Source organism: Notolabrus celidotus, chromosome 5 (genome assembly GCF_009762535.1).
Source record: "Notolabrus celidotus isolate fNotCel1 chromosome 5, fNotCel1.pri, whole genome shotgun sequence".
Taxonomy (NCBI): domain Eukaryota; kingdom Metazoa; phylum Chordata; class Actinopteri; order Labriformes; family Labridae; genus Notolabrus; species Notolabrus celidotus.
This window is the reverse complement of record NC_048276.1, coordinates 4,863,992-4,881,593: the sequence shown is the minus strand read 5'-3', so window position 1 is coordinate 4,881,593 and position 17,602 is coordinate 4,863,992. Positions and strand designations below refer to the sequence as shown.

At 42.3% G+C, this 17,602-nt stretch overlaps 1 protein-coding gene across 5 annotated transcripts in view; it reads left to right on the top strand.

The window, feature by feature from the left end:
* ehbp1l1b (EH domain binding protein 1-like 1b) overlaps positions 1-16,312 on the top strand; it is a 44,696-nt gene extending 28,384 nt beyond the window's left edge. For 2 of the 5 annotated variants that reach the window (XM_034684601.1, XM_034684599.1), the window contains 12 exons: positions 8,228-8,399; positions 8,502-8,650; positions 9,373-9,421; positions 9,567-9,891; positions 11,929-11,990; positions 12,084-12,132; positions 12,224-12,276; positions 12,633-12,753; positions 12,850-12,949; positions 13,035-13,108; positions 15,159-15,273; positions 15,376-16,312. In XM_034684601.1, the coding sequence (XP_034540492.1) occupies positions 8,228-8,399; positions 8,502-8,650; positions 9,373-9,421; positions 9,567-9,891; positions 11,929-11,990; positions 12,084-12,132; positions 12,224-12,276; positions 12,633-12,753; positions 12,850-12,949; positions 13,035-13,108; positions 15,159-15,273; positions 15,376-15,463 (1,357 nt within the window). In that variant the 3' untranslated portion in view covers positions 15,464-16,312. The remainder of the gene's footprint in view (positions 1-8,227; positions 8,400-8,501; positions 8,651-9,372; positions 9,422-9,566; positions 9,892-11,928; positions 11,991-12,083; positions 12,133-12,223; positions 12,277-12,632; positions 12,754-12,849; positions 12,950-13,034; positions 13,109-15,158; positions 15,274-15,375) is intronic. The other 3 variants (XM_034684600.1, XM_034684602.1, XM_034684598.1) reach the window with 2 other exon arrangements.
* Positions 16,313-17,602: the final 1,290 nt, after the last annotated feature.

Sequence of the window (17,602 nt, the reverse complement as noted above, 5' to 3'; positions counted from 1 at the left end):
CAGTCAGGGGGTCTGGGACTGGTAGCAAGTCTGAGACTGGCAGCGTCTGAACAGGAGAGAGAGAAGGAGGAGGAAGAGAGGGTAAAGAAAGAAGAGGAGGAGAGGAAAGAGAAGGAGAGGGTGGAAAAAGAAAAACAGGAGAGACTGAGGTTGGAAAAGGAGAGAGAAGAGATGAAGAGGAGAGAGAAAGAGAGGAGAGAGAGAGAAGAGATAGAGAGGAAGGAGAAAGAAATGAAGGAGAGAGAAGAGATGGAGAGGAAGGAGAAAGAGAGGAAGGAAAGAGAAGAGATGGAGAGAAAAGTGAAGAAGAGGAAGGATAAAGAAGATTTGGAGAGGAGGAAGAAAGAGAGGAAGGAGAGAGAAAGGGAGGCAGAGAGAGTTAGGTTGGAACGGGAGAGAAAGGAGAGAGAAGAGATGGAGAGGAAGGAAATGGAAGAGATGGAGAGAAAGGAGAAAGAGAGGAATGAGAGAGAAAAGATGGAGAGGAGGGAGAAAGAGAGGAAGGAGAGAGAAGAGATGGAGAGGAAGGAGAAAGAGAGGAAGGAGAAAGAAGATTTGGAGAGGAGGAAGAAAGAGAGGAAGGAGAGAGAAAGGGAGGCAGAGAGAGTTAGGTTGGAACGGGAGAGGAATGAGAGAGAAGAGATGGAGAGGAAAGAGAAAGAGAGGAAGGAGAAAGAAGAGATGGAGAGGAAAGAAAAAGAGAGGAAGGAGAGAGAAAAGGAGGCTGAGAGAATCAGGAAAGAGAAGGAAAGGGTGGAAAAAGAAACAGAAGAGAGACAGAGGTTAGAACAGGAGAGAGAAGAGATGGAGAGGAGGAAGAAAGAGAGGAAGGAGAGAGAAATTGAGGCAGAGAGAGTTAGGTTGGAAAAGGAGAGAGAGGAGAAAGAGAGGAAGGAGAGAGAAGAGATGGAGAGGAAAGAGAAAGAGAGGAAGGAGAGAGAAGAGATGGAGAGGAAAGAGAAAGAGAGGAAGGAGAGAGAAGAGACGGAGAGGAAAGAGAAACAGAGGAAGGAGAAAGAAGAGAAGGTGAGGAAAGAGAAAGAGAGGAAGGAGAGAGAAGAGATGGAGAAGAAAGAGAAAGAGAGGAAGGAGAGAGAAATGGAGGCTGAGAGAGTTAGGTTGGAAAGGGAGAGAGAAGAAATGGAGAGGAGGGAGAAAGAGAGGAAGGAGAGAGAAGAGATTGAGAGAAAGAGGAGAGAAAGGGAGGAAGAGAGAGTGAGGTTGGAAAAGGAGAGAAAAGAGATGGAGAGGAAGGAGAAAGAGAGGAAGGAGGAAGAGAGAAGCAGGTTGGAAAAGGAGAAAGAAGAGATGGAGAGGAGGAAGAGAGAGAGGAAGGAGAGAGAACAGGAGGCAGAGAGAGTTAGATTGGAGAAGGAGAGAGAGGAGAAAGAGAGGAAGGAGAGAGAAAAGGAGGAAGAGAGAGTTAGGTTGGAAAAGGAGAGAGAAGAGAAGGAGAGGAAGGAAAGAGAGGAGAAAGAGAGGAAGGAGAGAGAAAAGGAGGCTGAGAGAGTTAGGTTGGAAAAGGAGAAAGAAGAGATTGAGAAGAGGAGGAGAGAGAGGAAGGAGAGAGAAAACGAGGCTGAGAGAGTTAGATTGGAACAGGAGAGGGAAGAGAAGGAAAGGAAGGAGAGAGAAGAGAAGGAGAGGAAGGAGAAGGAAAGGAAGGAGAGAGAAGAGAAGGAGAGGAAGGAGAAAGAGAGGGTTAAGGAGGCCGAGAGGAAGAAGGTGGAAAAAGAGAAGGAAGAGCTTGAGAGGAAGAAAAGAGAGGAGAAGGAAAAGGCAGAGAAAGAAAGGATGCATGTAGAGAGGGAGGTGAAGAGAGAAGAGAAAGAACAACAGACTTCAGAGATGAGTTCTTTAAAGGAGGGTCCTCCTCTGAGAGAAGCTGAACTGGATGACATCGCTGATGATGATGAGGGTCTGCAGGGTGATGAAGAGCCGACTCATCCTAAAGCAGTTCATACTAAACTCAAACGTGATGACTCAGCAGTTTCTGATAAGAAGACTCTGATATCAGTTAGAAAAGAGAACCTGAAATCTGCCGTACCCGTGTGGATGAGAGAGGAGGAGGAAGAGGAGGTGGAGTTTGAGAGGGGACACGAAGACCTCGGCTCCGTCTGGTTGGCTGAGCTGTACATGGAGGGTGAAGCGGGGTGAGTAAGAGGGGTGAGAGGGGTGAACAGCATTAGGGTGAGTGACGTGGACAAAGAGACAGCCTGTTTGTGGATCAGAGGACTGAACGTGTGTTTTTGGTTTCCTTCAATAAGATTGGACTCACATACCTGCAGGGAAACGTAAATATTTACCATCCTCACGTTTAATTCCCTGGCTTCAGTTTTTCCCTGCAGGTATTTACTGAGACAGAGTTGTGTTATGTTGGCATGTGAGTCATACGTCTCTCCCTAAACACTCACTGCAAAGTTATTTGTAGAGGAAACTGGAATTTCCTCTTTGCATCATGCTTTGCCCCTCGTGCCTGCAGCAGTTATGACACAGTGCATGGAGGCAATCAAGGAACTCAAAGACTCTAACTTTAAATATGTTAGCTCTTCTTCAGGGAGTCTAACGTAAACACACGGAGACATTTACAGATGTTTGAAGTTTCAGTTTGAGTCATTCTTTTGCAATACAGTCATAAACCTTGTTTGAAATCGCTGGAAGGAGACGCTCACTTAAAACTCTAGAAATTGCTTTGGAATAATTCAATTTAATCTTGGCCAAAACTCAAGTATTTACACCAATAGCAATGCAGTTTCTTAAAAATGTCAAAAAGGTCAAAGGTCGCTGCATTTCAACAACTGATCACATGTTTAACATTTGATTATTCTATATTTCAAGACAGTTTAACAGTTTCTTTTATTTTTAAACTGCATAATTCATCGATCTGCCACTACACAGGCCCTGGTTTAGCCTTATTGGAAATGAGAGTGTCCATTGTTAGTGTTGGGACCAGAAGATTTCCAAGTCAAGTAAGAAAATCCTTTCGCCAACAAATTGAAAGTCTCAATAGGAAGATAGTCCATGAGCAGTTTCCAGACTTTCAGAAGTAAGTACCAGTAAGTACATTAAATATCTCCTTGTACCACAAAGTAACAGTGGGAAGTGTATCTTGGATCCATTTTAACAAAACACATTTTCTTGCCAAGAGCCGAAATTTATCCAACAGTTTAAATTTAAAAGAGGGAAGAGACACATCCTTAGAAGGCTGGTTAAAGGGTGATTTATACTTCTGCGTCTCCCCTACGCAGCAGGGGCTGACGCAGACATGAGCCCCACATACTTGTGCGTCGGTGTGTCTGTGTCGCGCAGCAATTCTCCGCCGAAACGCCTGAGGGCAGTGCGGTCTCTCTGATAGCCGGTCGCCTGCTTCCGGTCCCGCTGCGATCTCTGTTTACTTTTCCACAGAGTCTCAGAGCGTGTTCTGTTAATCTCCAGATGATACATGTTGCTGTTTATCATACAGACATGATTACATGAAGAATAGAGAGGAGGAGATGAAATACACGGCTGATGTGCGGCCGATGTCTGGGATCCCGGAAGTGTTGTAAATGCGGGAAAGACAAAGCCGCTGAGCGGACCAATCACAGGGCTTGAGGTCCGCGTCGGCTCTACAGCATAGACTGTATAAAATATGGACGTAGTATCCGTGACGTCACCCATCTGTTCCTGAGAGCTGTTTTGAAGCAAATCGACGGCAGCAGCCATATTGGTAATGCGGAACTCAACTAGGCAGAGTGTGACGTAGTGTGAGCCTCTTAGCCAATGGCTGTGTGTTCCCGACCGGGAGTCACGTCAGTCATGTCCTTATTTGGGCAAAACTCATAATCTTAATATCTTATGAACCGTCACGTTAGAAAAAAATTCACCCCCCGTACAGTGTGTGCCATTAGAGAGATTAGCGTTGTAGGGCCAAGACGTTTTTTGAACCAGGCTGTAAACATGTTTATTAATGCTGCAAAGATCGTCTTTTTCCCATGTCTATGTGGTTTCCGGTGTTTCTGCAGCCAGCCTCAAGCAGATTTTCGATGTATTGCAGTTTATAGCACTTCCGCATTGGCTTCATCGTTTGAGACCGGAGTTTGCCGCTTGCTCTACAGGGAGTTACATTTTGGAGGAGGTGCACGTCAGCTACGTGCGTAGGCCTCGGCGTAGGTACGGGAGCTACGCGGACCCCCGGCGTAGGGTACGCCGTTGATTCAACGCAGAAGTATAAATCAGCCTTAAGGAGAAAGAGCCTGGGATCTTTTTTGTGTTTGAATTTGAAAATGCCACTAAGCTCTTTAGCTATGCAGGACCAAAAACGAGAAATGTATCTGCACAGCCAGAACAAATGAACATAGCCCCACCCTTTCGCTGAGACACTTCAGACAAAGAGGTGACAGATTTGGATCCATCTTATTCCGAATAGAGGGTGTTATATTCAGACAGTTTTTAAGTCCATTTTAAGAAAGGAAAGCAGTTGTGTTGAGTGTCTTGATTTCGGAATCAAACAAATGCAATAAAATGTAGGTGACTTTGTGATCTCGACTCTTAGATTTACTATTCAAATCAATGCTGCACTGCAACATCAGTGTGATCTGAAACCATGACTTTTCAAAAACGCCTGCTATACTAGCAGTACGTACTGATTTGGCCAAACTTCAGTATGTAGCATGTGATCAAGAGCAAAATCTGCAGTATGCCAAAACTACCAGGGTGTCGTACTGATTTGGGACAAAGTCTCAGTATGCATCGGACCAGTCTGCCTCATGCTAACATTCCGCCCCTTCTTTTTCCTGTATATGACAGGGGGAACTCAGTTTTTAGTCGCTGTGAAAATGATTAAATTCCAGATAAACCACTTCTTAACTTTTGAAATCCTAAGTGGATGTTAAAGAAGCAGTATTGTGATCAGCTAGGCTGTTGTTACTTCCGAAATCCAGCGACCCCTGACCCAGTATACTGCAAAACAGATCCCACAGAGCAGTCATACTACCTTCAAACGCAGCATGCAGTATGTAGTACGTACTGCATACTACACTCCTAGGTTGTATGTAGCAGGTGGTTTCGAAAACAGCCACAGTGATTGATTTTCATCCACAGGTCTGAAGGGCTCACACTCCAACACACTGCTCTGCCATCTTTCATACTGCAGCTCTCAGTCTGAGTGACTGCACCTGCACCTCTCAGCTCGTAGCAGGAAGATCAAACTCAAAGTATTTTAATGATAAATTAGTTCTGTTTGACACCATTAACCCAGACTTATCAAGTGCCTTCAGGGAGATTTTTCAAGTGAACTGTTCCATGTGATATCGTTAGGAAGCAGGAAGATGCTGCGGTTTAACTACAGTGTGCCAAAAGGGACAAAATAGCATGAGATTTAAAAACAACACATTCATTTCAGACCTCAATTAAAGACCGTGGAAAATTAATATTTACCTCTCACATATCACATTTTTCCGGCCCTTATTATTCATTCTTATGAAGCAACATATCAAATTGCCTTGAGGTCAATAATTCAAATATTGTGAAAGTATCCATGTGGACTCTAGGAAGAACTGATTCTGGTGGTCTGAGGTTAAAGTCTCTTTTCCCTCACATTGTTTACGTGACACCTCAGCAATGTGTGAGTTTCATGACATGTGGTTTATTTACTGTGATAAACCGAAGCGAATCATTGCGACGATTGCTGACCAGTTTCATTATTCTGTTCTGTTTTGCTGTTGTCGTCATTTCTTCTTCAAAAATCTGCTAAATGTCTCCGTCTGTGGCATGTATTAGTGGATTTGTTTGGTCACTGGATATCTCGGATCAGTGGAGGATTGGGCATGCTCTAAGTTGATGTTTCGCCTTGGTTGAGCTGCATATTTTTACTCCTAAAGCATGTCCAGTTTGTTTTATTCTCACTAGCCAGACCTCTGTCCTGCCAAAGTTTAGAAGTCTGGGAAAAATCTTGTACAAATAATGTCGATGGAGAGACCTTTGGAAAGCTTCTAACGACTGTGAGATTATCTGATGAGGGGAAAAGGCTTGTGGAAAGTGGAATTGTCTGAATTTGGTGACATATTCTAACGTGATGGAGGTCTGGCTGTGGGAGGTGTGTGGTGGTACATTAGCTGAGGTGAACGGTGCATGATAAGGAAAGCCTCCTTTCGGTTCGTCTCTGAAATCCCTTTTCTGTCTTCAGCCCCGGCCAACCATCATTGGCTGTGACCAACGAGCCCTCCTCACTCCCCTCCAGCAGACAAACCTTAACCCAGAGCTCTGCCGCCAGTCTGCCAAATAAACCAGAACTCCTTCATCATGAACCACCTTCAACGTCCAAGCAGGAGGACAGAATCAGTCAGACAACCAGTACCAAACCTGGAGAAGCACAGAAACAGACAATGAAAGGACGGAGAGATGATGCTCGTACAAAAAGTGGCCTCAGCATGGAGGTAGACTCCAATAAGGAGGGAGAACTTGCATCAAAGAGTGAGGAAAATGTCAAGAGATCTGACACAAACACAAAGAAAAGTGGCAATCAAACACAGACACACACTCAGGGTCTCACCCATCTCACCAAAGAACAACAGCTCCAAGAGGAGGAACGGTTCTTATTGGCTAAGATTCATCAGATGACCGTTAAGGCGTCCCAATCCTCTGATCATCGCAGTCTGAAGCGCCTCATCCCAGACCCTGGTGATATCGGACATGATGTCCGCCCTGATACGTTACAGGAAATCTCACTGAGTGAGGAAGACGAGCTGGAGGATGAACTGCCCCAGAGTCAAGGAAAAGAAAAGGATGTGTAAGTGGGATCGGGATTTGAAGCGGTGCTGCTCTGTAAAATGACGTGCCACTGAATCCGCCTTGTGTTTGTGAAACGCTGAGCTGTAGATGTAAGACTTGGGACTTGGACCTTAGTCATCTTTGACTCTCTAAAGGTCTGACTTGGCTTCAGACGAGAAAACAACAAAAGAAAGGATACATTTTGATCCAAAAAACTTAAACTGAGTCTGATACAGTCTTTGTATCTAACAGACTCAGTTTTAGTTATACATGTAAACAGGACCAAGACAATACGGCTATGCTAGCAGCTTGTGAGGCAGCAGCTAAATGCTAACTTCATAAAGCTAACATGTTAAATGACAACGCTAGCATTGCAGATGTGTAGTGCTTATTACAGTTTTGCATTTACAGTCTTGTCTATTAGGAAGCTCTCATTGGCTAATCCGCACTAATAATAAACTGGCTGCTTAATTTTAAACTTGACATATTTTGTCATGAACCAAAATAATGGAGCTAATGACTATTAGTACTTTACCTAATGATCAATCACTCCATCTTTATTTATATAGTGCCAAATCACAATCAACATTATCTGAAGACTCTTTCCAAACAGAGCCGGTCTAGACCGTACTCTATGTTCTATTATTAACAAAGACCCAACATCAAGACAGGATGAGATCCAGTCCCATCTTACAGACAGGACTCAGTCTGATCTCATCTTAATCCACCATGAGCAGAGCACTTTGCAGCATTTAGCAAGTTACAGTGGCAAGGACAAACTTCCTTTAACAGGCAGAAACCTCCAGCAGGACCAGACTCATGTTAGACACACATCTGCTGAGACCAAGTTAGGGTTGGAGAGAGGGATAGAGGGAGATGAAGAGAGAGAGATGATAGGGGTGAGACAGATAGTAGTAGTTGTTGGAGTCTGGCATGGCCACAGCAGGCTGTCTACGGCAGATATCCAGAGGAACCTACAAGACAAGGGATGGACAGGAAGTCACTCGAAATGTTCCTGAAAAGTTGGGGGATCATCAAAGACAGTAGTTTTTCATTCTCCTCAACCTCTCTGACATCCCCTAACCCAGCCCTTAATGATGTAATTTCATGTCATCGTAGTTTTGTGCCAGAAAGACAAAGACCCTTTGAGATGTTCCATCATCCTGTGAGGCAAATGTTGAAACTTGACTTGTTGGTGAATGTTGGTGAGATCATGTAAAGATTCAACATCTGTTACCTTGTAGGATCCCACTGTTCTGTGTGTTGGTACATCCTCCATGTGTTATCCTATGCCCATTATGCATCAAGTCACTGCTGCCTCCTGCATTGTCAGCATGACGCAGCTTGCTTGTCTCTTGCTCCCTGCAATTCATTTATAATGCTTGCACCGCGCAGCTTGGATAATGGCTTTTCTTCGACTACACAAAGATTGCTTTTCTGTCTAACCAACAGTCGGTTTTGTCTTGTCCCTTCTCAGGCTAAAGAGCCAAGCTGACATGTCTGCAGGGAAAAAAGCACCATCACAGCACGATGACATGAAATCATCTCGTCTCCCTACATTACAAGAAGAAGACACCACTGACAGTAAATCCTCTAATCGTTTTCCTCTGGTCAGAGAGGAGGCTGATGGGAAGGATGATGTAGCTGAGGTAAACATCCACTACACTGATGTGCACAAACACTCTGACTTTCTTTAAGAGACGAGACACTCAATCAAATCTGAACTGGACTCCTGTTCCTCCATCCTGCAGGGTCTGGTGAACTCCAGCCAGTCGTTGCTCCAGTGGTGTCAGGATATCACCAGCAGTTATAAGGGGGTAAAGGTCACAAACTTCAGCACATCATGGAGGAACGGCCTGGCCTTCTGCGCCATCCTGCATCACTTCCATTCAGACAAAATGTATGTCAAACATCCTCTTCATTGATAGCTCTGAAAAGGAATCAATGTTTTATATGGTTGTTAATGTTTTATGGGGGGTTTTAAACCAAGAAAGGCATTTTGGACATAACAAATGTTATCCTCAGACTCTTTCCAAACAGAGCAGGTCTCGACCGTACTCTATGTTCTATTATTAACAAAGACCCAACATCAAGACAGGATAAGATCCAGTCCCATCTTACAGACAGGACTCAGTCTGATCTCATCTTAATCCACCATGAGCAGAGCACTTTGCAGCATTTAGCAAGTTACAGTGGCAAGGACAAACTTCCTTTAACAGGCAGAAACCTCCAGCAGGACCAGACTCATGTTAGACACACATCTGCTGAGACCGTGTTGGAGAGAGGGATAGAGGGAGAGATGAAGAGAGGGAGATGATAGTGATGAGACGGATAGTAGTTGTTGTAGCAGCTACGGTAGAGATCCAGAGGAACCTACTGTAGGAGACAAGGGAGCTCAGGGACTCCAGAAAGGTCCATGGTTAGTAACTTTAATGGGACAGGAAGAGTTAAGGTAAGAGACAGGCAGAGAGAGGAGAGAGAGGGAAAGACAGGATCCCAGTGTGTGGGTCCCCCAGTCTTAGCCTATAGCAGCATAACTAAGAGCTTCAGATCTACATCCTTGTTGATGTTGTTTATCTTCATTTGTTCTCATTGTGTTCTTTAATTCTGTTTTCTCTTTAGAGATTTTGATAAGTTGGATTCTCACGACATCAAGCTCAACAACAAGAAGGTGAGGACTGAGCTCATGTTCGGCTTCTCCGGAGTGTTTGATGTGTTTTAAATATATCCTGCCATCATTTCAGCTCACTTGATTCATCTAATTTCACTCACTGTGTTTCTTTGCTGATGATGTCTTTCTCTTATTAACATGTTAGGCTTTCGACGGTTTCGAGGCGCTGGGCATCTCTCGTCTGCTGGAGCCGTCAGACATGGTTCTCCTGTCGGTCCCTGACAGGCTCATAGTCATGACTTACCTCAGTCAGATCCGCTCACACTTCACCAACCAGGAGCTGAGTGTTCTGCAGATCGAGCACAACAGCAGCCAGTCCAGCTACGGCCTCGCTCCCTCTGGTCCCGTTCCCACTAACGTGGACGCGGCCGCTTTCTGCATGGCCAGACTGAACGAAGGAGTGAGTCTGGAGGAAGGAGGCAGCAGCACGCTGGTCGTCCCTCCACCCAGGACGAAACGACTGGTGAAAGGTAACAGCTGCTGTTCAACCTTCAAATGGTTCTTATACTTAACTTCTTTACACTTCTGAGAAAGAGGGGGTGAGATATGATAGTGATGAGACGGATTGTAGTGTTCAGACGCATGGGAGAACAACAAAACACAGCAAACGTGACCTTTAACACAGACCATAGAAGCTGACTGAGCTCATCCTGGAGTCCAAATAAGGAGAAATTCCTCGTCTGTGTTTCTGAGATAATGCCTTCAGAAGAACAGGAACTCATAAAAGTTTACTCCTCCAGACATCTGTGTGAACATTTGTCCTGATTAGTGGATTCTTGAGTTATATCCATTATAATCATGTTTGTGAGTTCTCAGTGACTCCTGAACTTCTGAAGGTTCATCCCTGAGTGTAAGTGGACGTTGTAAAGAAATCCCCTCCAGGCATTCCAGAGATACCGAGATCATGAGAAGAGGAGGGATGGAGGGATGGAACAGTTCACTCTCACTGGTCTGAGACCTCGTATAGGACAACTAATGAAGTGGACCAAAAATAATTAAGTCAGAAACTGTAAAAGGGAAACAGTCTGGGTCTCCAGGGAACGTAGGAATGTGGAGTGGTACAGTTTGAGGAGGAGGAGGACAAAAAAAAACACTGAATCAAGTTTACAGCTCTGAATTAAGATGCATGTAGGTTTACCAAGGTTCCCAAAGACACCAAGTGACTGCTGCTGAATCTGTTGGGAATGCATCGAAATTTAGAACAACTGAAGTTTTCTATTTACATAAAACATACCAACATTTTTAAACACTAACTTAAGACGCACCTTTTTTTTTTCTTCAAAGATCTCTTTATTTAAAGGCCCTGTGAGGAGTTTTGAAGTGGCTGAGAAACAGACTGAAAATGATACTGATGCCTCTTTATTACCTTCAATAGCAAACAAGACCATCAGCAGCAACACTGACACCTTCTCTGTTGTCATTTTTAATGCCTGAAACCGCCCTGAGGGGGTAGGTGTCAGACCAGATGATAGACATCTCGCTTCAGAAACAGCCTTTCTTTGAATGTTTTCATGGAAAATAATCACATTGCCTGATGAAGTTAACTGTTAAAAGACAACAGGATGAGGCTTTTGTTGAAAGCACTACTTTTGCATGGATAGGACAAGAGATAAGAGGTATCACTTTGTCCACAAGGGGGCGCCAGAATGATACAAAACAAAAGTTCCTCACAGCAGCTTTAAAAGTGTTTTTACATTATACACAGATGATTCATTTTAACAACTAAGGCAAGGAGTGTTTTTCTAATTAAAGAAAACAAAAATAAGTAGACGTGATGAAATCTGTTCATAAAACAAAAATCAATAATAATAATTATACTAATTATTTAGAATAGAAAATAAATAACTAGGGTAGAAAGAAAAGAAAATTACAAGATAACTAATTCACTTGTTATCTAGTTCAAATTTTAATCTATTTTAAAAGTCTTATTTTAATTTATTATAGAAACATATATATATTATTTATTCACTTTATTTTCATTTTTTATTTATTTATTGTGTATAATTTCATTATTTATTTAGTTATTTATTTTTATTTTATCATTTTATTCCAGTGATTTTGATGGATTACCTCTCATCATTTTAATATTTGATCCTGTTGTACTGTGCTGTTATTAATAAAAGTAAAGTGCAGCATCTTAGTTTCTTTTACTGGTTGAATCTCTTAGTGTTTTATTATCTTATTAGTTCATTTTATTTTGGTGAGTTTAATTTCCTGCCTCAACTTATTTATCCTCCAGTGTTTCCTCATTCTATCTGTGCTGATTTAAAGTGATTGTTTACAAATTTGAAAAGAATGCATATATGTGATGCTGCAAAATTCTCTGCACCAATCAGGACTGAGCAAAACAGTTTGGTTAAAATGTGCAGTTAGCTGTGTATCAAGTCTTTTCTCAAAACATAAACACAAATCCAGTGATGTGTGTGAAACCTTTTATGAAGATGTGTGTGAGAAATGATGAAGTATAAGTGGTTTAAATCTTGTCTCTTGTTCTCTCCTGTTTTTAGTGGACGAGTCGTTAACCCCGGTCCCTCCCCCAAGATCCATCAACAAAGCAGTTAAATCAGGGGTAACTCAAGTAACAGTATATTCACCTTCTTTTAACAACCACTGTGTAATGTTGTTTTCTATATGATCAACTTTTGTGTTTTTCTTTTTCCAGGATGAAGACCCAACATCTCACTCTTCATCAGAAATCACTAAAAGCACAGGTGTGGACCTGCAGCCTCAGCTTTTCAGAGACAAACTCAAACATTGAAGCATTTATTTTACATCCAATCCTTCTTTCTTTCTTCTTCATAGAGTCTCAGAGTGCAGCAGACACACAGCCTCCCAAACAAGAGGACGAACCCATGGTCAGTTTTTGTTCTCCTCACTTCTCCCACATTTATTTTATTTTACACCTCAAATCAAATGAAAATCACCTGTAAGATGAATAAATGCTGTGAGAAGGTCTGAATCATGTTTGTACATGTATGAAGAAATCATTTCACGTTTCCTAATCACACTTTCACAGCTTTCACTTCCAGCCTTTGATCGCACTCTAATCCTTTGACCTTCTTTTTCCAACCTCCCTGTGATTTCCTCCCTCCTTCTCCTTCTCTGGGGCGACCCGTCATATGAATGTTCATGTGGCGTTGTGTGTGTGTGTTTGCTTGTATTTGTGTCTGTGTGTGTGTGTGTGTGTGTGTGATCGTGGGCCTGTGGTCAGTGTCTACAGGACACTAGTCAGTATGTGCTGAGCGAGCTGGCGGCGTTGGAGATCGAGCAGAAGCACATCGACAGCAGAGCGGCCGTGGTGGAGAGACGACTCAGGAGCCTCATGGAAACAGGTCAGTTAGTCACACATACATGTTACAGACATGTTCTGTCCACTCAGTGACAATCCAGCTGTGTGCAAACGACCCTCTTCTCTTCTGTTACTCCAGGAAGTGACCGTGGTGAGGAGGAGAGGCTGATCCAGGAGTGGTTCACTCTGGTGAACAAGAAGAACGCTCTGATTCGCAGACAGGACCACCTGGAGCTGCTGTGAGACCTCTCACACACATCAGGTTCACATGTATACACACACATACAGTTTATATATTACACTGACTACTCTCTGTTTCTGCAGGCAAGAGGAACAGGATCTGGAGAGGAGGTTTGAGCTTCTGACCAGAGAGCTACGGGTCATGATGGCTATTGAAGGTTAGTAATGAGGAGGAGTGGGAGAAATGTACAGACAGTTTGTTTTCATGAAAGAAGGAAAAGTATAAAATGCAATTCCAGAACTTCATCTTAATGTTTTAGCAGATTTAAGTGGAGCTTATGTAACAGCGTCCCCAGCTCATGCAAAATGCTGCTGCATGTCTTGCAACATAACACAGAGTTTAGCCTCTCTTCTTTGTCGCTCTAAGGTTTGATTGTAAGATGTAATTGCTGGTTTTTAAGACCTTTAATGGACCTTTAATCTGGCCGATCTCCTGCACCATCACACTCAAGTTAGACCACTGAGGTCAATTAACCAGCTGCTCTTAGAAATCCCAAGATCAAGACTTAGAAATAGAGGGGATCGAGCCTTTGTGGACGCTGCTCCTAAACTATGGAACAATTTACCTCTCCAGATAAAACTCACTGTTAAAGACTCATCTCTTCTCAGTGGCCTTTAATTCTAGTTGACCCCGTCTCTTATCTACTCTTTATTTCATATTGTCTGGCAGATCTTTTATTATAACGTTTTATCATATTTATGTTTTATCTTCCCTCTTAATTGTTTTATTCTCTTATTTTAACAAGTATTTTAAACACCAGATATATTGTCATAAATAAGCACTATAATATTTTAGAGTCCATTATATTTAGACTTTTAAACATAAACTGCTTTTGTCGAAGGGATTCATAATTGTATTGCTTTTATGTTTTATATTGATTTTAATCATGTTTTAAGATTTTATGTATTTTAACTACTTGTTTTTAATTATCTGTCTACTCAGTTTTATTTAGTGTTTTATTATGAATTATTGATTGATTTATTTATCATATTTTTAATGCATTTATTTGCATCTTCACCTTTTATCCTTACCCTTTTATGTATTTATTTATTAACTATTTATATTCTTGTGGTCATTTTGGTGTTTTAAAGGTGACATATCATGCAACATTGACTTTTTAATGGTTCTTTACCTGAAATTTGTTTCCCTGACATGTCTACAAACCCCCCGAGAATGAAAAAAATCCATTCTGTCCCTGTTCTGATTTCTCCACTTTTCTGTAAATGTGTGTGAAACGAGTCGTTTCAGACTTCCGTGTTTTTGTTACGTAACAACAATATCCGGTCTGTCACGGAGTCAGAGCTCGGAGCTTGTTCAGCCCATAGACTGTATAAAATAATACTGAATCCCTCCTCCGTTTTTCATTACCTGCACAAATGTGTGCTAACAAGGAGCTTAGGAGGGAGGCATGCTAGTTGTAGGCTGTCTTAATAAACACAAAGGTCGGTTTTACTCCCCACGTCTGCAGATTTGAAGATCTAGTGGATGATTTTTATTTATCATGGATAAGTGCTAGCGCTAGTTAGCATAGCCACATAGCTACATGTTCATAGCTGTGTACCAAGACACACGTCTACATACTGATAAATAAAACAACAAGAAACACTAAATCTATGACAAATCGTTCAGAAAGGTCCTGCTGCAGGCGCCTCTCCGTCAGGATCAGATTCAGAGGGTTGAAGTAACGTGATCTCTGAGCAGCCGTGTATATTCAGCCAACATGTAAACATTAGATCAACGTGCTGGAGAGCTGAGGCACATCCACTTCCGGAGGGGGCGTGGTCAGAGGGAAAACAGACTGTTCTGATGAGGAATGAAGAAGAGGATTTTTCAGGCAGACCAAAATCTGATTTAAAGTGTTTTTTTGAGCATAAACTTTAAAGACATGTTTTGGGGACCTCTTAGACCGATACATATTGATGAAAAAAGCATGATATGTCACCTTTAACTTATTTGTAATAACATATATTTCATTGTTGTTGGTGTGCATTAGTCTCTACTTCAAAATCCTGTTTGTTTTTAATATGTAGAATGTTTTATCATTTTATTTCTGCATGTTTTCTTGTGTTCAATCGCTGTAAAGCACTTTGAATTGCATTTGATCTGTATGAAACGTACTATAAATAAAGCTTGATTGATTGATATGTATTTATTTATTTGCATGGTTTTGTGAGCCGTTCTTTAAATCTCTGTTCTTTATTGTGCAGAATGGCAGAAGTCATCCACTCAGCAGCAGAGGGAGCAGCTGCTCCTCACAGAGCTCGTGTCTCTGGTCAACCAACGAGACGAGATCATCAGAGATATCGATGCCAAGGAGCGAGGGTGAGTGTGTGTGTGTGTGTGTGTGATTTGAATAAATGATCAATAACCATAAAAACATGATCATAATATACATCATGTGTTTGTTTGTTTGTTTGTTTGCAGGGCGATGGAGGAGGATGAGCGTCTGGAGCGAGGTCTTGAGATGAGAAGGAAAAAATACAACAACAAAGAGAAATGTGTCCTTCAGTGATTTAAAAAAAGACGTGTGAAGTCCTGAAAACATCTCTCATGTTTTCATCTGTTTGACGTTTTTGCACACGATTAAAAGAGGAATTTAGTTTTTCCCACTTCCTTTAGTGCCTTTGTGTTCCCGGAGAACTGTTATCATGGAACTAAAGGCTGAAACACGTGCCTTCTTTGAAGAGTTTTTATTACTTCAGGTTGTCTTACTGTTAAAGTATTATTTTGACTCTGTTCTCATGTTTTTATTTATTTAAACGGTGTGTCAGGTTGTTGTACATCTATTACATTTGTGTGTTTGTGTGTTTATTCTTCTGTGACTTCGCTCCAGAGTCACTGGCGTTTCCTTAGTCATGACCAGATGTTGTGAAGTTCCTTCATATTTAACCAAAAAAGTTTTCAGTTTTTTGTTTTTCAGCATTTCATTTTTAGACATGTCCTCCTTGAGAGTGAGAAATGTTTGGCTGTGACATGCAGAGACTCGTAAGTTATAAATGACACTCAGTAAGTCATGAGCTGGACTCAACCCCAGGACGTTAAGAGTGAAGAGATGTTGTAGATGTCAGATAGTGAAAGTTTCATCATATTTAAGTGTTTTTGAATCCCTTATGAGCACAAATATAGTCAGAGCGTTATTCAGAGTGCCTTTAATCAGCCGTCACGTACGCAGCTGTGAATGTGTTTCCTTGTTTGTGTGTCCTGTGACTCGTTTGAGATGTGCTGTTCAAATGAAACTCTACTGTAAACTCATCACACACTGTATGCCTGATGTTTCTGTCTTTATTTATAAGGTGAAGATGTGATGACGTATGAGGAAAATATGTTTAAGAAAAATAAATATTGGTTGGTTGCTTACATTTTGAATTTTTGTATCTTACTAACTTTGAGCAAAACATGACCCGGGAGGGTTTTTGGATGTGACAGCATCAAGTCAAGCCTCAAATAGGTGAAGCTGATCAAAAAGGCTCCAGACTTATCTATGTGAGCAGATTTATGGATTTAATATTCTTAATATTTGAAATCTGAGTCGCCAGTTAATGCCTTTTATTATTTATAATACTACAATATCTTCAGAACTCAGCTGCCCAGTTACTCACCCACTCCTGCACCAGAGCTCACATCACACCCATCCTTCAGCACCTTCACTGGCTCCCCATACAGTACCAAAACCACTTTAAGATCCTGCTCATCACCTTTAAAGCCCCCAATAACTTCCCCCCTTAGCCTGACTCTCCTCCTCAAACGCCACTCCTCAGATCATCAGATGCAGACTTCCTGTCCCCCATCACCAAGTCTAAGCATTGCACCTTGGGGGACAGAGCCTCTGCCATTGCTGCCCCAACTCTCTGGCTCTCTCTCCCTCCAAACATCTGCAACTCTGACTCTCTTCACTTATTTAAAAAACAACTCAAAACCTACCTCTTAAGAAAAGCCTACAACACATGACCTCTACTCCCTCTCTATCTCTGATCTGTCCTTCTGTGTCCTATACTTACTATATCTGTTTTTCAAATCATGTAAAGCTTCTTTGAGAAATTAGAAAAGCTCCATATAAGTCTTATCAATCATTATTATCCTCTGGAGAGAGGGGCAGATTCAGGGTGAGGAGCCTGTGTGGGCACAAGCTCACACCTGCTGGGTCAACGTTGGGGGTCTACATTGTGTCCACCTGTAGCTTGTGGGCCCATCTGTGAAGAAAATTACTGGCCTGTGACAGAGCATGTGTGTACCATATGTGTGTGTGTGTGTGTGTGTGTGTGTGTGTGTGTGTGTGTGTGTGTGTGTGTGTGTGTGTGTGTGTGTGTGTGTGTGTGTGTGTGTGTGTTCTGTAGAGTATTAGCTCTAATCAGCTTGCCTCACTCCACTAATCTGAAATGACAGGCAGAACGAAACCAATCCACAGACCCATGAACCTGCTTCAGCTTACCTGAGGAGACTCCTCTGTCTCAGACGGTCACCTCACTTCTGTCATGCAGGAACCAGATCATGACCCTGTCGTTACCATGCAGGAGGAAAACATCCACACATGTAGGGTTTGTGTGCTCAGCTGCCTGTTGCTCGCTAGTTTGTACGTTGGCAGTCTGTACGTCTGGAGGAGCAGCTTACCCAGGTACACACCTCAGCAGTAGACCTTACACGGTGCTGTTAG